Source organism: Aquila chrysaetos, chromosome 10, assembly GCF_900496995.4.
Source record: "Aquila chrysaetos chrysaetos chromosome 10, bAquChr1.4, whole genome shotgun sequence".
Taxonomy (NCBI): domain Eukaryota; kingdom Metazoa; phylum Chordata; class Aves; order Accipitriformes; family Accipitridae; genus Aquila; species Aquila chrysaetos.
This window is the reverse complement of record NC_044013.1, coordinates 26,877,464-26,902,469: the sequence shown is the minus strand read 5'-3', so window position 1 is coordinate 26,902,469 and position 25,006 is coordinate 26,877,464. Positions and strand designations below refer to the sequence as shown.

General features: G+C 38.3%; 1 protein-coding gene across 4 annotated transcripts in view; it reads left to right on the top strand.

Annotated features, from left to right (window-relative positions):
- Positions 1-24,521, top strand: part of UGGT1 (UDP-glucose glycoprotein glucosyltransferase 1) — a 48,892-nt gene extending 24,371 nt beyond the window's left edge. For 3 of the 4 annotated variants that reach the window (XM_030028011.2, XM_030028014.2, XM_041126795.1), the window contains 22 exons: positions 526-624; positions 2,008-2,031; positions 2,562-2,656; positions 3,318-3,524; positions 4,174-4,305; positions 5,253-5,383; positions 7,720-7,815; positions 8,153-8,255; positions 8,735-8,814; positions 9,302-9,491; positions 12,708-12,866; positions 14,679-14,764; positions 15,073-15,157; positions 16,181-16,269; positions 16,751-16,855; positions 17,438-17,522; positions 19,412-19,594; positions 20,812-20,972; positions 21,464-21,578; positions 22,246-22,362; positions 22,689-22,848; positions 23,307-24,521. In XM_030028011.2, coding sequence (XP_029883871.1) covers positions 526-624; positions 2,008-2,031; positions 2,562-2,656; positions 3,318-3,524; positions 4,174-4,305; positions 5,253-5,383; positions 7,720-7,815; positions 8,153-8,255; positions 8,735-8,814; positions 9,302-9,491; positions 12,708-12,866; positions 14,679-14,764; positions 15,073-15,157; positions 16,181-16,269; positions 16,751-16,855; positions 17,438-17,522; positions 19,412-19,594; positions 20,812-20,972; positions 21,464-21,578; positions 22,246-22,362; positions 22,689-22,848; positions 23,307-23,332 — 2,528 coding nt within the window. In that variant the 3' untranslated portion in view covers positions 23,333-24,521. The remainder of the gene's footprint in view (positions 1-525; positions 625-2,007; positions 2,032-2,561; positions 2,657-3,317; positions 3,525-4,173; positions 4,306-5,252; positions 5,384-7,719; positions 7,816-8,152; positions 8,256-8,734; positions 8,815-9,301; positions 9,492-12,707; positions 12,867-14,678; positions 14,765-15,072; positions 15,158-16,180; positions 16,270-16,750; positions 16,856-17,437; positions 17,523-19,411; positions 19,595-20,811; positions 20,973-21,463; positions 21,579-22,245; positions 22,363-22,688; positions 22,849-23,306) is intronic. The other variant, XM_030028013.2, reaches the window with a different exon arrangement.
- The last annotated feature ends 485 nt before the right edge of the window (positions 24,522-25,006 follow it).

The window sequence follows — 25,006 nt, the reverse complement described above, 5'->3', positions numbered from 1 at the left end:
TGCTAGCAAAAGCCAAGAACAGTCATATCGTGTATAAAGTAACAGCTTGTTTCTTATTTCTAACCTCCTCTGGAGCACAGATTGACGGTCATCTCTGGAATTACTTAAGATTTAGCAGAACTTTTCATGGCTAAATGTATTAACACCCAATGCAGTGACTCTGCAGTAGGACAGTATTGCAAAAACACTTGTACAACTAGGTTTTTTGAGTTGCTTGAAAAATAGTAACACAGTGGATTTTTAAATGTATACTATTTACATAAATTAACCTCAACTAAGTGAGACTTGAACTTCTTTCAACTGACTTCTGCACATCAAATATGCAATGTAGTTCTTAATGTAATTTATGAGACAACAAAAATATATTCCTCAGTTTATATGTTAACAGTGGAAATCAGACATAAAAAGCAGTATCACAAGGAACAAAATGGGATGTGTCCTTAATGTTCTGGTAATAGTAGTGATTTTTCTTTCATTTTACATGGAATAGTTGCTTTGGCACCTAATACTTTTTCTCTTTCTCAGATAACTTTTATGTGGATGACTTTGCTCGATTTACCACATTGGATTCCAAAGACAAGACAGCTGCTGTCGCAAACAGCATGACCTACTTAACAAAGAAAGGTAACATCTGCAGTGGATTATGAACCCAAATCTAATCTTATGTGTGTTTCCAAGCATACAGTACTTAACACATGCATTGAGCCTTGTTCAGGCCTGTGGGTAATGGTGCAATCTAAGTGTTAGAAAGAAAGATATTTTTTTTTTATAAGGCATGACATCTACATGAAACAAGAATGTTCCCCTCTTTAAACCCAGCCCAGCCTTCAATGAATAATGAAGTCCCATGCAACCTGTTCTTGCTGTATTGCAAATGACCACCAGAAATGCAGCAGTGTAAGCTCTGATCCTGCAGCGACACTGACTAGAAAAATACAAAAGGGGTTCTAACTCTCTGTCTCATAATTCAAAATTACTAAAAGTTACATGGATTCAGGAGAAAATTGTTATTGCCCATTATATAACACAACACCTCGCGTGGTCCATGCTGTTTTTATTGCTCCAGTGCATGTACTGCTTTTTCAGTGATAGTATTGTTTTATTACAGTTATAAAGTCTCCCGTTAGTGTTAGAACTCAGCTGTACTTCTCAATGTAAGAAATGCATGCACAGACATAATACAGAACTTAATCAGGCCTTTTGTATATCTGTTTCAGGTAGGTATCATAAATAAGCTGCTGTCATTTGAACCAATTCCTCTTGTTCCTGTCTGTCATCTTTACTAGGCTCTCACAAGTGTCCCCAGTACTATCTCCAGCCACTGCCACCTGCATGCACTGCCTTAAATGTTCCCATTGCTTCTTCTGTCTCATATTTGCCCTTGGTTCATGCTCAGTCACTTAGATCTGAACAAGTTTCTTGTTTTCACTTTGTAAAGTATTAATTAAACCTACACTTCCGCAGGCTCATTTGAAAGTGTGCGTTAATTTGCAATCCCATGGCTCGACAGTTTTGGCTCACTGCCTCTTCTATCACTTAATATATTTAATAACTGATATCTGGTGACAGTAATGCTGTAACACATTTATTTTCTAAAATAATAGGAAAGTTATATGTATTGCTGGCTCAGCAACAGTACTGAAATAGCACTGTCATGCTAGTTTTTAAAGAGGGAAGATAACAGAAATGGTTAACATCCAAGTCAATGGCATGGCAGTTTTTGCAAACGGTCTTCAGAATGATGCCTTCATGGTATGGTATGGAACTGGTAATATGTAGTATAATTAGTGCTGTAGCATGAAAATAAAGCATCAGTCTATTTGAGGGGAAGAAAAAGTCAAAGTTTATTCTAATAAAATTAGCACAAACTTGTTGCTTGTGGGACTTGAACTTCAGTGATTCAATTATGCCCAGTACAGTGCTGCAGCTTCTTGATACACATTGGGATTACTATCAAATTATTAATATCTCTCTCCTTTCCCCCTTTCCTTTCTGCTTTTTGACCAGGAATGTCTTCCAAGGAGATCTATGGTAACTCATACTTTAGCATTTCATATGTTGTTGTTCTGGGAATTTTCTGGTTCCTTTATAACATTGGCTTTAGAACGTACAGCAGAAAATGAATAAAGGTGTTTAAATGCATGTTTGCTTCAGCACTTTTTTCTCTATACAAAACTGATTTTGTGAACGAACAGCTTCAGTATGAAGAAGCGGTATGTCTGTACCCTGGTTGGAAACTAAGTTATATATAGGTTCCTTTATAATTTCTAAATTAAAAAGGTAGCAAACAAAACATATGAAAAAAAAATCCAGCTTAGAAACAATGATGCATGCTGTCCCACATGGGTTTTCTGAATGAGGTGAATGAAACCTAATATAATACCAATACTATTATTCTTGTCTTGCCAGACTTCACAGCTTAGCCTTATCCATAGCTTTCCTGTGTAATTTTACTACTTTGGAAATCTTTGCATGTGCATATTTTTCTTCCAAATGAGGAAAAACTCAAAGCTTTCCTTCCCTTCACCCTCAAATGTCTCCCACCCTTTTTTTAATTGCAGATGATTCCTTTGTTAGACCAGTTACTTTTTGGATTGTTGGTGATTTTGATAAACCTTCAGGGAGGCAATTGTTGTATGATGCAATTAAACATCAGGTAGGTAATGTTTTCATTTGAGTGGGTTCACAGTGCTAATAAAGCAGTAGGTAGAGGTTTGAAAAACACAGGTTGTGCTTCTTCCTGTTGTATTATCTGGGGAGACTGGTTCTCTCTGCAGGGTCTCTAATTTCCAGCTTCCCTCTTATCTGTAGGGGCTGGAACATCACTGACCTTGTACTAGGACAGAATCCCCTCTTGGCACTATCTAATACAATAAAGAAAAGATGTTCTTTTAAGCCCAGGGGTCTAAATTGAAGATGTCTGTATTTTGGTTCGGAAATGAACATGAGCATTGCTCTCTGCTCAGTCTCATTTGTTCTGGGAAGATAACTGAATCATAAAAATTGATAGCTTACTCCTAAATCACTGTTTCGCCAGACCTCTGAGTGGTGGCCGTGGTCCTCTATCCTTATATAGGACAGTATTATCTAGAAGGTTCCTGTCACAGTGGTGCCTATATGTAAACTAAATACTGGATGTTAAATTAGTTCATTCATCCTTTTAACCTTGTGCTGTTATTTACCTAATTTGGAATCTGGTTTTCTGGTTAAGAAGTACAAAGCTTTTGCTGTATTGTTTATTACAATAGACTTACTCTTCTCATTTAACACACACCTGAAATGTAGAACTTCCCTAATTCATGTTTTGTTAAACACAGAAATCCAGCAATAATGTTCGAATTAGCATGATTAATAATCCTAGTGAAGATCCAAGTAGCCAGAATACACTTGTCACTAAAGCCATATGGGCAGCTCTACAGACACAAACATCAAATAATGCCAAGAACTTCATCACCAAAATGGCAAAAGAAGAAATTGCAAAGGCACTAGAGGCAGGAGCCGACATCTTAGAATTTGCCGTTGGGGTAAGCGTGTTTGTTGGCATTTAAAAAGGTAGGGTACTTCGCTTTTCTTCTAATGAATTTTTTAGTGTAGTATGTTCATATGCAAAAGAGGCAGTAACAGTGGAGAGTAACACTGTTGCTTTTGCTGCTGTGGGGGTTTTTTTTTGGTTTTTTTTTGCTCTGAAAGGTAAACTTACCTAAATATAACAGTCCATCTGAAAATAAAGAAAATCCTCATACACATCAAAGCTATGTAACTTTGAAAAGTCAAAAGGAATGCAGATTCAGGGATCTATTTGAGTGAGTCAGTTGTTTCTTGGGGGGGGGGGTAAGAAAGAACTACAGTCTTGAAAAAGCTGAGAAAAAAAATTATATTTCTCAAAGTAGGCTTAAAAAAGGCAAGAATCACTTAAGAACAGAAGAATGGAACAACTGGTCTAGGTAGCAACAATTACTAGGGCTGTGGCCCTTCACATCAGAAGTTGGGATAATGTTTGAAGGTGACAGGCAAGAATTAGGTTTAAGACCACACAAAGAGAAGGGGCCTGGGGATAAATTCTAGCAAGATAGAAAGATGTTCTTGAATGGAAACAAAAAAGGTGCATTTAAAAAAGGTGTGCAGGCGTATACTTTCCTTCCCATTTCAATGTCAAGTATTCTTTTCTTTCAGGGTATGGATATCAATATTTTCAAGGAAGCCTTTGAATCTCCCAAGGTGGATTTTATTCTGTCCCATGCTATATATTGCAGAGACGTTCTAAAGCTGAAGAAGGGGCAGAGGGCTGTGATCAGCAATGGAAGGGTGAGATCAATCAGCAGACAGTAAAAGAGATACTCTACATGTAGGAAAGCAGCAGACCTTGAGCAGTAGAGTCTAGGGATCATACACAAGAGTCTCAGCCTTCTTTTAGGATCGCTTCCAGTTTGATTTATTCAGCCCTGCATGACCTTTTCTTTGTACTGTATGCAGTTAGTTGTTGGTGTTTTGTACAAATTCAGATCTCTCAATAACAGATTTGCTTTCATGTTGGCAGTGAATTGAGTCCAGGGGTGGAAAGGGGTGATAAATTTGAAAGACTGTGCTGCTTCAGTTCACTGGGCAAAATGCTGCTGTATCTGGCCCTGACCAAGGTGCCTTGGTCTCCTCCACCAGCTCTTTTCACGATAGCCACTTAAATTAGGCAAATGATGTTACAGTAGTATTTCACTGCAAATAATGAAGCCAGCTGTGTACAGCATTAAGTTTTCTTTTGTCATCTGCTTCCTAGTTAGGAAAAAACCCCACAAGTTCCAGTGGTTACTGTATACTTTAATGGGTTAAAAATTTGAAGTGATGAGTTGTGGTATTTTATTTTTCTCATTAGCAAAATAGCAAGAATTGTCTAGGTAGCTTTTAGGCTTCTGAAGGCTAGAGGAGTGAGATTTGCTGGAGTCTTCCTGGACTACTGGAATTGGTCTGGTATTCTGCTGCCCCTTCAAGATGTAATATTGCATGTATAATTTAATATGCCTGACTTTTGCAAACCAAGCACTCAGTGAAAATTGTAAGCATGCATTTTATGCCTTAGTCTGAGAGTCTTGGCTCTCAATAGCTAGATTTATGTGTTAAACTCTGCTGCCATTGACATTAATACCAGCCTGAACAGTTGACACCCACCAAGACTGGGCTGGAGTATTTATTTAATACATCTTTGAATTTTGTTTCAGTGTAGCCTTTACCTAATAATGTTGATCCTGCTTTTTTTGTAGATTATTGGCCCATTAGAGGACAGTGAGATGTTCAATCAGGATGATTTTCATCTCCTTGAGAATATCATACTAAAGACATCAGGACAGAAAATCAAATCTCAGATTCAGCAGCTGGGATTCGAAGAAGATCTGTAAGTAGATGTGAAGAGGTTTAAAAAAAAAAAAAGTGGTGGTACTCAGATAATGTGACTTTCTGCAACCTGGAGAAAGCTGTATCAAGTACACTCTGGATAGGTGCTATAAACAAACATGCATGTGTTCGTATGGTCAAGGCTCAGCTGTTTAGAGGGGCAAGTGAGAAAGGAAAAAGCTGTAAATTATCTTTATTGGGTTTTAAGTGCTTTAGTGGCTTTTTAGTAGTTCACAATCTACTGGAGGCATGGAGCTATAACTGTATCCCTCAGGAGGCAGTTCTGAGAGTACTGGCAACCCCTACTATGGTACTGTGCTCAGAGTTCATCATTCTTGATTTGTTATCTATACCTACTAGCAGCCTGCCATGGCTGGTCTGTTACCTCGTAACGCAAGTTGGAGGAGTCGTGTTGGCTGGAGCCTCACTGGCAAGCAGCAAGAAACTGGGCAAGTGCTCAAGTCTGTAAGAATTTACTGTAGAACCGTTCAAGTGGACATGAAACAGTAAATGTATAGGTACTTACTGAGATAGTCCCTGGATCACAGCAGCATGGGCAGCAACAGCCTGCTGTGTTATCTGAGGAGTTCAGGAAGTGGTTTCTTGGATTGGGGGCAGGGAGGGATATACAGGTGGACTGAAAAAATAAAGAAGGAGGGCTGGCTAAATTCATTGCTGTGTTCAGCTAGATGAAGTTTCATTCAAGGTGTAGTTGACTCCGGTTGGTGACAGCTTTTTACTAACAGAGATGTCTGTATGCAGAGAAGAGTTGTTTGCTGCTGTGGGATGTGTTACAAAGTGGTATAAATTGCTGCACATTATTACATTTGTTCTTGAAAATGCTTTCTGCACCTTTCTGCTCCTCTAAATGGAAGAGAAGCCTAACTTTTCATTAATACTAAGGCCTTCAGACTTGTTGTGGGTTTTCCCCCAGCGAAATCTTACCTGACATGCTGTTTTAAACCATTTACCTCCAATATGTCAGGGTTTCATAACTCATATGTAGGATTACTGCGGTATTGATTTAAAAGCAGAAAGAAGGGAAGAAAATGAGACACTGGAGTATGCTTTCTGTTTGCAGTTCAGTTAAGTGCTGCTCAGCCTATCAATATAAAAATTATTCTAGTAATATATTTCATTGTCAGTGCTATGGAATCATGTAAACTGCTTTTAACTTTTTAAAGAGAATCAATAGGAAAAGATGTAGAGATAGGAAAGTGGAAATCATAGTTCTAGATAATTATTGCAAAAAGCATATAAGCGAGCTAATCAACAGAAAGTCATGTTCAGGTTCAAAAGAACTGAAGTCCATAGGCATGTGTTTGTGTGTTGGAGCTCATAGCTAAGAAGATATTTTCTCCCATATTTAGCATTACATTTTTCTGTGTGAGGTCTTTTGTGCAGAAATCTTGTGTGATTCTGAATTGTAGGAGGACAGGTTTTAACAGCATTCCAAACACTTTTGCATCCATTGCTGTGTTGGGAATCAAAAGAGAAATAAGGGTGATAGGGTGGAGGAAGAGGGCATAGTTTGAACATAGGCTAGTTTTGGACAGAGCAGTCATTTTTTGGTTTGAATGCTGCCAGTTTTTCGAAAGCTTTTGAAATTATCTGCTGCATTGGAAAACGCTGTAGAACTTGGCAGACTTCACCAGGCTTGTGGTTTTGGTATGAACAATTTAAACAGCTGTCACTATAAATCTACGAGACTTACTTAATTCAGGAAAAGCTGACAGACCTTTAAGTTACAATATTGCTTCTTGGCAAAGCTATGATGTACAAATCAATTTTCACTGAACTTTCAAGAGGTTTTACATTTTCAAGATTAAATATATTCTTAAAATAATAGACTGAAATTTTATGGGAATAATAAAAAGGAAGAATTTGTCAGAAGTAATTATCTTTTAATGATAGGAGCCCTCTCTCTCAAAAGTTTCTCCATACACAGGATTGCTTCCTAGTTCTTAGAGTTGCAGTATAAAATGGGAAGACTGCTGTGAAACGAGGGTTTCATCTGAATGGCTTACAGGTCTAAGAGAGGTTGGTGAAGTTCAGGAATGCAGTGCCTGCAGCATGGATAACCCCTAAATACCAGCTGTTCTGTATTTGTTACAGAGTTAAACCCTTTGGTACTCTCAGTAATAAGACTGCAACCTGATTAAATTAATTGCAGATTAACCCTTAAATATGTTTAATTCTTCAGAGCTTGTGTAGAGAGATAAAAGTGTTAAGCTGGTGTATGTGAATTCAGTTTGTCTTCTCTTTTGTTGCTAACTGGCAGAAATGTGGTAAGTACATGCATTTTCTAAGTATCTGTAAACTTTTTTTCCTTTTCAGTGCAAGTGACTTGGTAATGAAAGTGGATGCTCTTCTTTCTGCTCAACCAAAAGGAGAGGCAAGGATTGAGTATCATTTTTTTGAAGAACGATACAGGTACAGGATTGCTGGCATTTGCTGAGCAATAAGCTTTTCCTTGTCTTTTAATGTTCCCATTGTTTTATGTTGCATTTAACTTGAAGTAAAAAAAATAAATAATCCAAGTAGCAATAGGAAAGTCCCCAACAATTTTCAGGGCACAGTGAGATTCCAGCAATTACTTTTATCTGTCTACCTATCTCTATACACATATATGTATGTATGTATTTTTTTCTCTATCTAGTTTCAGAAGGTGCATAGCATTTAGGAAGTAATTAGGAAGAATGAGATGGATAGTGTTCTTCCTATGTTTCTCCACATTTGATACTTTAAAATTGTTTTTTCTTCTGTTTAGTGCAGTTAAACTGAGACCAAAAGAGGGGGAGACATACTTTGATGTTGTGGCTATTGTTGATCCTGTCACCAGAGATGCTCAAAGACTTGCTCCGCTACTTTTGGTACGTATGCAATGTTGTAATGCATTTTATGGCAGTTTCAAAAAGTTGTCTCAGTTCTGTAATTTTGGAGTGTTTGTTTTCCTCCTTGACTGGGTGGTGACCAATGGCCTTCTACTAGTGTGTCTGAGTTGCACAATATATTTATTGGGGGAAAACCTAATTACACTATACTACACACTAACAAGATCATGCTTGGATATTGTCTAGATAGCTTTTAGTTTCACCATTCTAACAGTTTAGTTTCCAATGACTGTTCTTGAGGAAGAAAGTCTCTGCATCCCAAAAAGAATGCCTGCAATGTGAGGGAGCAGGTAACTATTCTTAAAACCACCAATTAAAAGGTGGGTGTGGTAAAGCAAATGAGAAGGGAGGATTTGAGAATGAGCAGGTAACATGCCTCCTTGAGGTCCTGTCTATAAAAACAGTGGTCAGCTTTCCTAGTTAGCATTTTAAGGGATGTCTTTTTCTCATTCCTTTAGGTTTTGAACCAATTGATAAATATGAACCTAAGAGTGTTTATGAACTGCCAGTCCAAACTTTCTGACATGCCATTGAAAAGGTAAGCAATACCATGCCAGGGTTAAAAAAGAGAGAGAGAAAAGAAAACGTGTTGGAATGTGCAAGCACAGAAACATGGTCAAATGTTCTACAGGAAGTCTCAGTAACTGCTTTGAGCTTGTGTATATAATAGCATGATTTCCCACAGATAATCTAGGAATTTGTGGATAGCATCAGGTAATTGTGCTGGTTTACAAGTTGGGTAGTTTTTATTCAGTCACTCACTCTCTCAGACACAGACAGACAGACACAGACTCTCTCTTAACTAACTTACTAACCTTAATGGTTGAGTCTCACACATTCTGTTTGGGCCTTCAGTATGAGAATTCTGACCTGTTCTAAGGTCAACACAACCTGGGTTGCTTTGGGAAAGCCTTGGAGACATTGGAGGTCTGGGAAAGCCAATGCTGTCAGCAAGTTCAATGAGAGTGAAATATTTGCAAAGTTTGGCAGAAGTATGTTCTAACTTTTTCTTTCTGAAATTTCAGCTTTTATCGCTATGTTTTGGAGCCAGAGATTTCTTTCACAGCAGATAATAACTTTGCTCCAGGACCAATTGCTAAGTTTTTGGATATGCCCCAGTCTCCACTGTTTACTTTGAACCTAAATACTCCTGAGAGCTGGATGGTGGAATCTGTCAGAACCCCATATGATCTGGATAATATTTACTTAGAGGAGGTAAGAGAGATCAACGTGTTTCTATTACTGCATTTAAATAGTGTTGTTTTTTCAGGTCTTATTTTTGTAATGGGAAAGAAATGTAGAATTTTAAAATGCTAATAAACATAAAACTGTGGATATTAACACTTTTTACATTTGCAGACCCCTAAACATTTTCTAGGAGGGATGCAGGTAAACCTAAGCTCACTGACAGTAAGATTGCTGTGCTCAATTACTCATGGATGCCCGAACCACAGGTTGAAAAATACTGTAGGCTTGAAGCAGATTCTACAGATGCCTTGAGTGTGTAAATATAACATTTCAGAGTGTCCTGAGCTAGAAACAAAGAAACTCTTTGTTGGTCATTAAATAACTTTTTCAATTTATTAGTCTTTCAGATTAGAGCACCCTACAGCTAATGGCACAACTAAAAATAAGATTGTTATTTTTTAAACGTCTCTTTAGAAATTTTGAAGTGAGATCTGAGTCCTGTTCCAGTAAGTAAATTCTACTAACTTTCCCTTGCTCCAAGAAGCCACCAAGCTGGTTTTAGCTACCTGTTTGTTTTTACAGTTTTTGTTACTGGCAAACACTCTTGTGGCCCACAAAAGGATATGCAGTATCAATAAAGCAGTAAAACCAGTGCAGCAGAAATCCACTCAATTGCAGTAGGTTTAGGAGCTGACTGCTGCTAGAACAGGCCTTGAATTAGACTATTGGAATATTGATCTGGGCAGTGCTGCCCCACATACATAGGGATAAAATAAGGAGGAAAGAAAAATCCAAGGGGCTAGAGTTTAGTAGAAAAAGGACATTAAAACCGAAAGAAGAATATCTGTATGTAGAAGTTGACAATTCTCATTAATCTTTAATGGAATGGATAATTCAGTACTAATTATTAACCTCTTGCTGTTAGCAGTTAACTAATAGTTTTCAGAAGATCTAGAAATAGTAGGCTAGTAAGTGGTTACAAAATGCACTACACTAATATGTTATGATAAGCACTAAAACCACATACATTAAAAGTTAGAAAACCCATGTGTGATGCAAAGTAGAAAATTTTGGACTTCAGGGTGCAACGTTAAATAATAAACATTAAATGAGGCAATCAAACAGTGTTTTCCCTTGAAATAATCCATTACTTAGTTGGCCTTGAAGAACTGCAGGTATATATTAAACCCAATGATTTTCTATGTATAATCCAGCATATACAAAAGATGCCAGACGGACAGCTCTGGTGGCTGCAGTCCTCTATTTATCTGCAGAATGGGTATGGCATGGGGAGTGCGAGGAGAAACTTCCCTACTGATATGCCTCAACCCTGACCTGGAGGAACCACCTCTAGGGGCGAGAGGGAAGTTCGGGCTCCAAAACCAGCCAGCACCACGCCTTGTCTGCCGAGAGAGGCCACAGCAGCCCCCAGTTGCGTGGATGACTCCTGCAGTACGGAAACCCATTGGCTGCGTGTCTAAAGAGATTGTCAGACCCTTTATAAATAGGCCTCTTGTGGTCATTACAAACGTGGGTTACTTTCTCACTGAACGTTATATTATTAGCCTCCTCTTACTTTTGCATCTCTGATATTGTTTGGGAATATGATGCCGTATAGTGGTAGAGTCTGATATTGCTAATCCTGTACTAGTTATTGTCCTAGTTTCAGCTGGGATAGTTAACTGTCTTCCTAGTAGCTAGTACAGTGCTATGTTTTGAGTTCAGTATACGAAGAATGTTGAAAACACTGATGTTTTCAGTTGTTGCTAAGTAGTGTTTAGACTAAAGTCAAGGATTTTTCAGCTTCTCATGCCCAGCCAGCAAGAAAGCTGGAGGGGCACAAGAAGTTGGCAGAGGACACAGCCAGGGCACCTGACCCAAACTGGCCAACAGGGTATTCCATACCATATGACGTTCCATTTAGTATAGGAACTGGAAAGTGGGGGTGGGGAACGGCCGCTGGGGGACTAGCGGGGTGTCAGTTGGCGGGTGGTGAGCAATTGCACTGCACATCATTTGTACATTCCAATCCTTTTATTATTGCTGTTGTCATTTTATTAATGTTATCATTATCATTATTAGTTTCTTCTGTTCTATTAAACTGTTCTCATCTCAACCCACGGGTTTTGCTTCTTTTCCTGATTTTCTCCCCCATCCCACTGGGTGGGCGAGGCAGTAAGTGAGCGGCTGTGTGGTGCTCAGTTGCTGGCTGGGGTTAAACCACGACAGTTATTCAGATATCAAGGAAATTGGGTGGTGGTTGTTATGTGGTTTGTTTTTTATTTGCTTTGTTTTGTTTGGCTTTAGGGTTTTTTTGCTTTTCATCTCTTAACCTAACTGTAAAGCCATAAATGAACCACTAAATGGCTGATACTACTACACATTTCAAGCCTCCGATTCCCACACCGCCCCTTAGATTAATTGAAAGCCTGACAGAGAAGGGGATTAAATGCTTCAGGCATTCTAACTACCATCCTGAGCCTCCAAATAAATAGTAGCTTTACTTTTGCAGGTGCACAATTTCCAATTCCTAATATGCAGTCTGTTGGCGCTGTAGAAATTAAACTGTCATTTTGGATGTGCAATGAGAGAAGATGCTTTGTGAGATTAGACTAATATTTTGCTTATGTAGTGTCCTCAGGCTAGATCTGAATTTAGCCTGGAAGGGACCCAAGTTTTGGGGGGTTTGCAGTTATTGTTGGGTTTTTTTTCTTTTCTTTTCTTTTTTTTCTTGGCACTCTTGTTCCATGTAGAAAAAAGGAATTGGTATTTCTGACAGTACCCTAGCACACTGTAAGAGTAATGCAAAGCAAAACGAAATGTTTATTTTGGATGATAAATATTCAATGAGACTAGCTTTAAACAGATTTAGATTCAAAGTTCTGGAGCCCATCGTATACTTTTTATGAGATGCCAGACCGATCACTTGATTACATTCTCCAGTCAATGTTAAAAAGAGTAATAATTGTAAATTTGGGCAACAGTCCTCCCCTTTTCTTATCCTAGCATCTTACCAGTTGGGATTCAAATCTTGGTCAGGGACACTCTTAACAATATGTGTGTGAAGTTTGTCACTCGAAGGAGCTGAGCTCTTTGAGGCTTTCTAGGTTATTTGTTTAATAAAATTACTCTGGTAAAATTAAGTGTTGTTTAATTACTATGGCTATTTTAGAGAGTAACTGAATCACTAAAAATTTGCACTTCAGAGCTAGTGCTGAATTCAGCAGTATCATCTCCTTACAGGTGGATAATGTTGTAGCTGCAGAATATGAACTGGAGTATCTGCTTCTGGAAGGACACTGCTATGATATTACTACTGGACAGCCGCCTCGGGGACTCCAATTTACACTGGGAACTTCAACCAGTCCTGTCATTGTTGATACCATTGTTATGGCCAACTTGGTAAGCATTCAATTGAAATTGGCAACAAATAACTGGTCCTCCAGTCAGCACAATCACTTGCATAAACCATTGAGTATTTTCTAGTAGGTGGGTTATGGATATGTGGCGTTACTTACACTCCACAGTTGCTTGCAAATACATTAGAACCACATCATTCCTAACATTGATGTCTGAAGCCTTGCAGTGTACTTATTTGTGTTTTATGTTTTCAAGATGTACTCCTTTCCCTTCAGCTTGCTGAAAAGGGTCTTCTGGAATATCTTAAAACGATGCCAATAGTCTTAAGCAACCTCTTTCCAGGGAAGGTCAGACAGTTCTGGGTTTTTTTCTAGACAGGGTACTCTTTAGTCCATCCTCTCTGGTACTGTAAGCCTCAGGTGGACAGTTGTCTTGTTTTAGGACCCATTTCTTCAGGAGATCTATGGAACAAATGGAGAGAGTCAGCAAGAATAGTCAACATTCTAGAAAATAAAGGAAGTGACAAAGAATGGGAATTGCTTAATTTAGTTGAGTAAAGGTGACAGAAATCCAGAAATTGTTCCCTGCAGCTGCCTTTATAAGGTAGCTGCATAAGGGATCAGTCTGTTTTCATGAAATTATGGCAAGGGAAGTTAGCCACTGGAATATTTTCTTGATATGTAATGTTAGTGAAAAACTGGAGTAAATTGCTTTTTGTGGGTTTTTTTGAATCTTTAAATGTATTAAAGAAAAAGCAAGGAAGAAATATTCAGTAGTGCTAAATACTTCTTTCAAAATTCTTACCCCCACTTTGTATTTGTCTGCACCTTTTCTTAGCCAAAGTATATCCTATAATGATGTAATATTTCTTATTGTAGAAAGGAAGATGACCTTTATTTTATGTGTGACCTTTATTTTATGTGTGTTTATGTTAGGAAGTAAAGCTTAATGTCTTGGAGGCGTCTTTTTTTCTAATTAGTTAAACCAAAGTGTATGTACCACGGTGTACAATGCTGTATCTAGGAATCCTCTTCCTCAACTCAGTGTCTATAACTCAGTGAAGGGGTATGAAGAGACCAGCAACATGCCCAGTGTTGGGTTTTTTTGTTTGGTGGGGTTTTTTGGTTGGTTGGTTGGTTTGTGTGTGTGTGTGTTTGTTTTTAAAGCAGAGTGGTTCACACACAGAATTGCATGCATTTGGGGTCACAGTACAAAACTGGATGGGACCCTGAGGCATCACTAGAAATGTTTGTATCTTCTATAGGTGTAATAATCTAAAACGCAGAAGAAAATACTCAGTTCTGGTACCTGAAACTTCAACAACACTTGTATACAATATTTGAATTTCACATTGTAATTTTTTTAAGTTCTGTAGAAGAGGTATCTTGTAACATATAAATTATGTTACTATTTACTGCTGTAGATGAAATACCAGTCTGTAGAGCTTCAGAATTTAGTTTTTGTTTTGTAGGCAGGCCTTTTGTGCACTGCTGTGTAGTTATCAACTAGTGTTCTGAAATTCACCCACTCCTTCATGAAGGCAAGCTTTTGCAGAAAAGAACTTCAGGATTGCACTGTTCCCATCAGGACACCCTGAAGACTTTCTCTCATCTAATAAACAATGCTAGACCTTTTCATACTCCTGTCCCTTATGGAAAAAACAACAATTTTGAATGGCACTTCTGTGTTTTTTCTCCTGTTCTCTGGGGTTTCAGGCCTTAAGGTTATGTTAATCAGCTGGCTTACAAATAACTATTTTCAGATATAAAACAGTGGGTCAAAATACATGACTTAAACTTGGGTTTTTACATTTGCATTTTCTGGAAACTGACAAATATTCTTTTCACTTTACAGGGTTACTTCCAGTTAAAAGCCAACCCTGGTGCATGGACTCTAAGACTAAGAAAGGGCAGATCTGAGGATATCTACAGAATCTACAGGTAGGACAGCATTAGAAATACTTCAATCTTTTTGTTGTGAAATTTTTGAACTAGGTAGGCTTTCTAATATGTGAATTGAACAGCAAATTACATTTCGTACTGAAAATAAGTTGTGAGATGAAATAAATTAATTCATTTAAAAAAAACCCAGTAAGTGTGTGTTCAGATATGTGTATTTGTTACTTTGTCGCATGTCTCAAACCTCTTTTACAGCACTAAGGCTTAATACCATGTAAAAAAAAGTGTAGAAGAAATAAAGAACATGTGTCTGCTTTGTAGTAAAGGTCATCATTTTACTGTGTTTTCAGCCATGATGGCACAGACTCTCCACCTGAAGCTAGTGAAGTTATTGTTGTTCTCAACAACTTCAAGAGCAAAATTATTAAAGTGAAGGTGAGTTTAAAAACTAGAGTTGCTCTTAAAAAAGACCATTTGACCAATAGTAGGGAAGAAACTTTGATTAAGGTCTGATGATCCCTTCCTACAAGCATACATTTGAGGCAATTTGCACAAAGTTCACATCACAGTATCAATAATAGAGAAAATTATCTGTAGACTTGGTTTTGGTTTTTTTGACACAGGAGAGCATAACATGTAACTGCTGTTCCTTTTGTGTGCCCATGAGAAACAATTATGTTTACATTTTACTGATTCAGTTGTGCTTGTGACTTCAGAAAAAACCAGTCAGTTTTGTATGTCCTATGTAAGTCTAGTAATAAACATTCAGTGTATCCATTGAGCTAGTATTTTATCTGTTACAGATAAATTTTACTCATCTGGCAATACATTTTCTGTCAATCTGATGTGGAGTACGTGAGAATACATTTTAAAAAAAAAAAAAAGGTAAATTAGTAATCTGTCTCTTAGGGTTGCCTATCAGATAACGATAAGCTGAAAAGTTTAAGGAGGACAACTGATAGATAAGTGATGGTTATATCACATCCGGTTCACACTTCCTCACATGATTTACTTGTGCTAGAGTAATTCTGGTATGTTCTTCTGATTCGCTGCCTTGTCTGTGTATCTGCTTTGGACACTCAGTGGCCAATAATAACTCTTAGAAACAGGAAGTGGTGGAGGTGATGTGTTGCATTTGCGGGGGCGGGAGGCGTTGTATGGTTTTTTTGAGGGTTTTTCTTTGCCAGTCTCCATTGTCAAGGATGGTCACTAAACACCTCTTAGCAAAGCATTTTAACCATCTAGACTAGCATGCCTTTGGTGTCCGAAAACAGCTTTGGAATCTGTTCTGAAAATGTCAGTTTGCTCCTGAGCTGTTTCTCCAGACAGCTCAGGTTATCTGTCAGCTCACTGGACATAATTCAAACGGATACAAACAGAGCCAGTGTCAAAATAGCACTCCACAGCTGTTTGCCCAATATGTGGTTCCACTCACTAAAGCAATGTTATGCTTTACAGGTTCAGAAAAAACTAGATATGATGAATGAGGATCTACTAAGTGATGGTACCAGTGAGAATGAATCTGGATTTTGGGAATCTCTCAAATGGTAAAACTAATTCAATAATAACCTGTAAGTCTTTTGAAAATGGAAAACTATTTGATGATACAGCTAGGTCTGTGATATTCCATAGCTATCTATTAAGACTGTTTGAATTTAGGGCTATCTTTCATAGGACCCCTCTGTTTCTAGAGAATTGGGCTACTGCTTTGCACCTGCTTACCTTCCCTTACCCCCACTGCTGCTTGGGAGCCTGAAAACATTGTTCATTTCCTGGAGCTGCATCTCAGCCAGAAATCTTTCAATTGAATAGGTGTTCATAGATAAGCTATTGGGTCTTCCATGTCTGTGTCTGCAGCACTCTGCCTTGTGGGGGATACCCTGACCAGTGTGTGTGGGGGATGACACCAAACCCCACAGCTGTACTATGTTAAACCAACACTGCAGCAATTTATAATCTATTGCACTCTTTCCTATACAGCTGGCCTTTACTGTCTTGTCCTTTATATAAACACATTTGTCCTTTCAGGGGATTCACAGGAGGACAAAAGAATGAAGATGTGAAACAGGATAAAGACGATGTACTAAATATATTCTCTGTGGCTTCAGGACACCTATATGAAAGATTCCTACGGTTAGTTCAGAATTTATAATCTGGGGGTCTCAAAATGGTAACGTGCCCTGCTTTCCACAAGGAAAAAAGGTTAGAATTTGCAAGAATATATTAAAACCCTTTTTCAGTAGTTCAGGAGTCCTCTAGATTTTGCATCTACTGTATTATAGGAACTTTTGTCTGCATAACATTCATATGTTCAAAATAGACTTAGTTTAATAGATGGTATGTTGATATCCTAAATTTTCTCACTACAATATAACCAAATACAAATGTATTGTTAACAAATTATAGCATAAGTCTCAGTTGCTTTGGAAAAGAATCTGAACTGTTCTCAAAGGACTGTGAAAGCCAACAGGTTGTATATTCTCCGACTAGTTAAAATATATAGATTTTGGGGGGTTTAGTAATTTCATAGATAAAACTAAGCAATTTGCAGTAGGCTGAAGCTACCTACTTTTTCTTCATGTGTGAAGATCATTTACCTGACACAACTGCAGTTAGTCTAATAATGTAGAACAGCAATTTGTAACCTGTTACACAGCTGATCTCTAGTGAGTGGCAGTTGTTCCTGTAAATGCTTTATTTTTTTTCTTTTGATAGCATAATGATGTTGTCTGTGCTGAAACATACTAAGACGCCTTTAAAGTTTTGGTTTCTGAAGAACTACTTATCACCTACATTCAAGGTTTGTTACTAATTAGAAATTTATTCTATGGTGGTGAAAAGGTTGCAACTTGTATGTCATACTGTTTTGTAAACATATGTACAGTTCCCTGTCTGTATACCTTCTATTTTGACAAAGCATCAAGTTGGTATAAGCTGGTGGTTCTGCCTAGAAAACTTTGAGAAATAACAGACAGGTTGACAGTGGACTCATGCTGAAGGTAAATATTTAAGAGAACAGCACATACTAGGAAAATCATACTTGAAAGAATCTGAACTTTTTTTTTTGTGACTCGCATGATAAAGGTGTAGATTTTAAGATGCAATTCAGGGCTGTAAATTTACATCTAATACATCAAGGTTGAAAGATAGGAAAAAAACTACCAGAGAAGCAATGCCTGTGACTAGGTATGGAGAGAGCTTCATAAGAGGAGACATTAAAACCATGTTTCAGACATGACTAGAGTTACAGGAGCGGTGCGTGGTAAAGAGTGACATGGGCCCTAGATGAGTGTACCTGGAAATACTTATCAATTATATGTGATTGTAGTGGTTTAACCCCAGCCAGCAACTAAGCACCATGCAGCCACTCACTCATTCCCCACACACCCCCAGTGGGATGGGGGAGAGAATCGGGAAAAAAAAGTAAAACTTGCGGGTTGAGATAAGAATGGTTTAATACAACAGAAAAGAAGAAACTAATAATGATAATAATAACAATAATAAAATGACAATAACAGTAATTAAAAAAGGATTGGAATGTACAAGTGATGCACGATGCAGTTGCTCACCACCCGCCGACCGATGCCCAGTTAGTTCCTGAGCCGTGATTTCCCCCAGGCCAACTCCCTCAAGTTTATATATTGGGCATGACATCACGTGGTAAGGAATGTCCTTTTGGCCAGTTTGGGTCAGCTGCCCTGGCTGTTTTCCCAACTTCTTGTGGCCCTCCAGCCTTCTTGCTGGCTGGGCAGGAGAAGCTGAGAAATCCTTGACTTTAGACTAAACATTACTTAGCAACAACTGAAAACATCTGTCTTATGAACATTCTTCTCATACTGAACTCAAAACGTAGCACTATACCAGCTACTAGGAAGACAATTAACTCTCTCCCAGCTGAAACCAGGACAGTGATACATCATAAACCAGCAAGATTCAAAACAGAACCCAGAGGTAAATGGATGTCAAAATGTTCAGGAATTTGCAACTTTTAACATTTAATATTAGGAAGTAGCATTTCTTAGAGAATCTTGCCCTTTCAGCATGAGCATGAAGGGAAATAATTGGCTGTGTCCCCATTGCTGCAAACATGGGTTGTGCTGTGACTCCGCTGTTGTCAGGCATTGCTTGGGGTGGTGCAACAATATGCTTTCCCCTTCCCTTCCTAATGGCTGTGTTGTACCAGCATCCCTTGGCTAAACCTGTACTCTCCCAGTGTCAGAGGAAGCCTTGCAGATGAGAATGTCAACTGATTTGACAGTGGGCCAAGTTGTTCTAGTAAAAAACTTCTCCCAATTCTTTTCTGTCATTTTATTATTCCCATTTACACTGCTTTGTACAGCCTTAAATAATAATTCTCCCATCTGCAAAATTCTATGATTTGAGTAATGCATTCTTTTAAACTGATCTGTGGATCACTATAAAATGGCTCATAAGTAATTGTGTGGGGAAAATGCCAAAATATTTAGTTGTCTTATGATAGTTGGCTTTACAATTTGTACTGATAGTTCAGTTTGGGGTTATGTCTTTGAAGTAACAATGAAACTGTAGTTATTCTTTGCAGTATTTCACTTTCTAATGTCCTATGCCTGATTATAGGACTGAAGTCTATCTCTTATAATGCACTTTTTGTTTTCCTGCAGAGGAACAAAGAACTGAGATAAGCTACTTTTTTCCCCTCTCCCTCTGCAGGAGTTCATCCCATACATGGCAGAGAAGTATAATTTCCAGTATGAGCTTGTCCAGTATAAATGGCCACGCTGGCTTCATCAGCAAACAGAGAAACAGCGTATCATCTGGGGTTACAAGATCCTCTTTCTAGATGTGCTTTTCCCATTAGCTGTTGATAAAATCCTGTTTGTGGATGCTGATCAGGTAACACAGAGGTTGGAACTACTCGATCTTTTCCCTTTTTCTTTTTTTCTTTTCTCTAAGAAAAGTATGTTCTTGAATACAATTTCTGTATTATTGGAAAGGTTGCAAGTTTGAGCTCTTCGCAGGCATGACTGAAGGCTGATTCTGTAACTGTAGCATGCTTCAGTGAGTGCTGTTTTTTCTGCCTGTTCCCACAAAGATTGGTTTTGTTAGCCTGTCTTTTACTTTTGTCTGGTTCCTCGTTCACTCACTGTGATTCCAGCTAGTTTGCCAAATAGATTCTTGTTTTACCCTTCCATTTTTCCAGTTCTGTCTGTTTTCCCAGCCTGCATATCACTTACCACATGCAGTATTTTCATAAGTCACCAAACATCCTGCCCTCCCACCTCCCTGCTTTTAACTTGGCCAGATCTGATTGGCTTTCAGAGGAGCAAGAAGGCAAATCCCTTGTGCATGAAGCCATGTCCTGCTGCAAAGCAAACAGTGTCTATACGGCTTTGTATGTGCTTACTGCCTGCACGGTTTGAAAGTACAGGATATATGTGCAGTGAGAACTGCCAAAAATACTCCTTCAAAAACACATATGAAACTGAGAAGTACAGATTATCAACACGTAAATATAAAATGCTTTAGGTGTTTTAGCATATGTACAGTATGATCCCATGTCAGTTAAAACCATTACAACTTATGCTAAAGTATCACCTAGGATAAATTTGCAGCTACGATGTTCTCATTTTAGACAGTTTTTGCTCTGTTTATAAAAGAGATAATAATGCATTTTTTTTTTCCCACCAGAGTGGTATTTTTAGAGTAGTATTACTGCCACAACATCTGTGTCAAAAAGACATTAAAAAGCCTTCATCCCTGAAGGGTTTGTAAACTTTTAAGAGGAAAGGATACAAAGGAACACGGTAGAGTTCATATATAGTGAGAATTCTTGCTGCTTATTAAGCAACTGTTTGGCACTTCAGCTGTCAAACCAAACCCATCAGATTATTTTAAGCTCTATTTTAGTTGCTCCAGTTCTAAGGGCAGGGGAGACAACATCTTTTGTGCTGTGTTTTTGTACTACATATACATAATGCAAAAGACTGCAGAGTATTACAGGTAATTCTTCCTTTAACTGTTTGCTCAGTTTGAATTAAACCCTGACCAGCATTTCAAAATAACCCGTGGCAGGCTTGTACAAATAAAAATGAAATGTCCTTTTCCTTCAGATCGTACGCACCGATCTAAAGGAATTAAGAGATTTCAATCTAGATGGTGCTCCTTACGGATATACTCCGTTCTGCGACAGTCGAAGAGAAATGGATGGCTACAGGTTCTGGAAATCAGGATACTGGGCAAGTCATTTAGCTGGAAGAAAATACCACATCAGGTACTGAAGAACTAATTTTTTTCAAAATAGAGGGGGAAAACTTTCACTACTACCTAGAATTAACACAAAACTAGCTGAGGTATACAGCGCTGCAGTGAACCACTTTTTGCTTACTGTTGCCTCTTCAAGATTCCATTGCTCATGGTCCATTTGAAGCACTAGGGACACTGAAATTACTTTCAGTATGCTACAACTTTTACAGATGAAGAACTGAAGGGTTAAAAGAACTGAAGTGTTAACTAACCAGACATCTTCATTTGTTAATAACATTGGAAGGGACTGCATGACAGCAAAGCTAAGATAGATTTGTTGACAAATGTTTTTCATATGTGCTATGACCTTGTTAGAACTGCTTTCCTGCCTCCTATTAGATAATTTGATGTACTGCCACCAAGAAATTGTTTTAGCATATTCTATCTTGGGGTCTACTGGGAATGCAGTAAGTTACCCATTAATCAAATGTCATTACTAATTGTGTCATCTCCATGTAGTGCTCTGTATGTTGTGGATCTGAAGAAGTTCAGAAAGATAGCAGCTGGAGATCGACTCCGAGGACAATATCAGGGTCTTAGTCAGGATCCTAACAGTCTGTCCAACCTTGATCAGGTGTGTTTTTATTGTGTTTGCTTTGTTTTGTCTTACTGGGGTATGATGGCAGGCTGGGACCTCTCCTTTCCTGGCCAAACTTAAATCACAGCCAGATGCCAATGGCAGTCCTGTTACACCTTGCCTTCAAATGAGGCAGGTGTTGATAGCATCAAATATAACTGGTGGGTGGAAACAACACCTTTGCCTTAAATGTCTTAAGACTATCAAATTTTCCAGTATACTCCAAGACAAATACATAACACAAGTGGGTATTTGTTTCTTGAGCTGTACAGCTCTGAGTGCTTTACTGTGCACTGACTTAACATGGAAATAAGGCTTGTACTGTGGCAGGTGGAAAAAATAACACAATGGTTTTAATCAATTAAGAATAGTTTTCCAAACCAGTCCAGTACAGATTTGATACTGCATTCATATTACTGCTTTAATACTGTTTGTTAAACAAAAAATTTTCAACAAAATAAGATTAACAGTTGTTGTATGCAGGTTTTTTCCCAAAGGACTTGGTTTGGAATGGAATGAAAGGTTGATTCATCACTTCTTATTTGCACTGGAAAAAACCCTCTTTGCAAAAACTAAACTTCTCAATGCTATCTGCTTGGGGGCCCTTATTCCTCCCACCCTGCACCCTGTGGAAACTGCTGCTAACTGTTATTCTTCACAACAGGATTTGCCTAACAACATGATCCACCAGGTGCCAATTAAATCGCTCCCACAGGAGTGGCTGTGGTGTGAAACATGGTGTGATGATTCCTCAAAGAAGAGAGCAAAAACCATTGATCTGGTAAGTGCAGTATGGCTCCCTCATTCTCATGTCACAATAAAATACAGTGACCAATTTTAGAGGCACTTCCCTACCCGCAGATCTAGGCACCTCATGCTGTATTGTTACTTAAATGTTTTCAGCACCTCAGTTCTCTCCTTTAGCTTCTATGTTTCTCTTACCTGGTGCAGTGGTGGTGTTATGAATTTGGAAATCACTCTAGCTAAAATACAGGCATGTGCTGTTCACCAACAGACTAATTCCACCAGGGGGAAGCATACCTCTATTCAGTAAATAAACCTTTTTCATGCATTAAGCGTCTGAACAGTTGTATGTTTTGTTTGCAGTGTAATAACCCAATGACCAAAGAGCCCAAGCTGCAAGCAGCGATGCGTATAGTTCCAGAATGGCAGGACTATGATCAAGAAATCAAACTGCTCCAAAGTCTTTTCCAGAAAGAAAAAGAAACAGGAACACCAGCGAATATGCCAGGACAACACACACATGGTAATCTTTCTATTTCCCTACTCCTGTGACTTTCTTCCTACCTGTTTGGGCTGGGGTTAGGTTGCATACTTGTTCACTGTAAGCTTGCACCATGCAAAGAATTCCATAGAGGATCTGTTAAGTAATCTGTCTATTTTAGTGGGACAGAAAGGCCTTGCGGAGTGAGGCTGGTGTAACTTAACCTGATTTTGAAACTTAGAGAACAGAGCGCTATACTGCACACTTTTTCCAGTTCTGTTGAAGACCCTTACTGTTCCTGCAATTTTATGAGCTTGGCCTTACCTTTAACCCTTAATTAAAGCCCCGCCATACACAATGGGTATGAATTGTTCTGCAGTCACTGGGAACCTTGCAAAGAATAAGTCTTTGGGGTTTATATACTAATTTTCAAAGCAATCTGCCAGTTGAGGCAGCTGGAACTATAATGGAGTGCTCATTTTTTCTCTCCTCTTCTACAGATCCAGCAGCACATGTGGAATTATGATCCATGGAGAAAAATTCAAGTTAGACTGTTTCAAAGACAATTTTTATATTGAAAGCTAGTTTTTTCTGGTATGTCTGCAAAACTGCTGAATAATTGAATGGGATGATGTATGCATTTTTATTACTTGCCTTTGGGTTAATTTCTGCATATGAAATAGGATCTGGATTGCTGGAATTAGCATTACTGGTTTTTTGCACCTGTGGTGGAGATGAAAGACCCCATGATGGAATTTAGCATTTCAGAAACAAAACTTCAAAATCCACTGGAAAAGCCACAGCCTGTTCCTTCAGCTGTTGCTACCTCTACCACTGATGAAGATCCTGTTAGCCTCAGATCTAACTTGAGAGCCTGGAAATCGCAGACCCATTGAGCCATTGGCTAGAACGTAAGTCCTAACCTCAACTGATGGAGATAATTTTTCCAGGTAACATTAAAAGGCTCAGAATCATGCCTTGAATTTGGGATACTGTTTTATCTGCAGGTTTTCAAATGGTCAGAAATGCTTCTCAGATTCAGTATGCCCTTGATTTTGTAACAATTCTAGCATTGCTTAGATTTTCTATTTCCTGTCATTTATTGCCCAACTTTTGAAGGTTTGGCTTAATGTAAAGCTACCCCAGTCTATTTAAATGTCCATCCAAATACAAATGCCGAAGCTTACAAAGTGAGCAGAATGTTGAATTTGACAGCTCAGTTCATCCTAGCCCATCTGACTTGAATCAAAGTGCCCTCTTTCCTTCCTGCTCAAAGTTTAAATCAGTCTGCAAAACTGGTAGGGCCTTACTATTGCTGTGGTTCACTGATTCATGAATGTTTTTTTGTTTATGAAAAACTCTGTGGAAGCTTGGAAGTTTTTCATTATGTAAATTTCATTAACTTTTATTTTTCTTCAAATGGAGATGTTGTCACATCAATAAAAACTTTGGAGTTCTTGGGTCTTAAGCTTTAGTCCACACTCAGTCCTTTGATCATCCTTTTTGCTTGCACACATTACAGTCCTAATTTGATTTTGGGATTTCTGAGTATTTCACCTGCATGACAAGAAAACATTTTCCTGCAAGGATTAATTACCCTGGACTAGTTTTATCATTCATATTCATGTCTTAATTTTTAAAGATGATACTGCCATATTTCTGTGTTATGAACATACCAGTTAAAAAATAAAATCCTCAAACCCTCTTTCCCTCAATCTGTAGGATTATTGTCTGCTCCCTTGAACACTGAGAAGTTGAAGAGTTGAAATGTAAGAACTGAAGCAGTATTTCTAGTAGTAAAATGTAGTTCCCTATGCACTGCTTCTTTAGAAATCCAAACTGGGATCATTTCTGCCTCCCATGTTTTTATACAGGTAAATGTTCTGTGCTGCAAGAGCTTTACACTAAAGATAATCTTGACTTAAGATATTCTTCTAGAATTATTGTATTATACATCCTATAAATGTTTTGGAGGAATCTGAAAGACAGCAGTTGTAGTGTTTAAACTGTTCAGTAGGACAACTGAACCATATAGCAGCTCTTTACCAGCCAGCTCAAGAAAGGGCCCAAATCACTAACCCAAACTTAAAAAACATGTTAAAGGAAATAGCTGGGGTCCCTCAGACTCACATTGCTGGCACTGTTGACAGGGTCAGTAAACCAACCAGTAACACTGCACATACCCACCAGAAGTGTATGT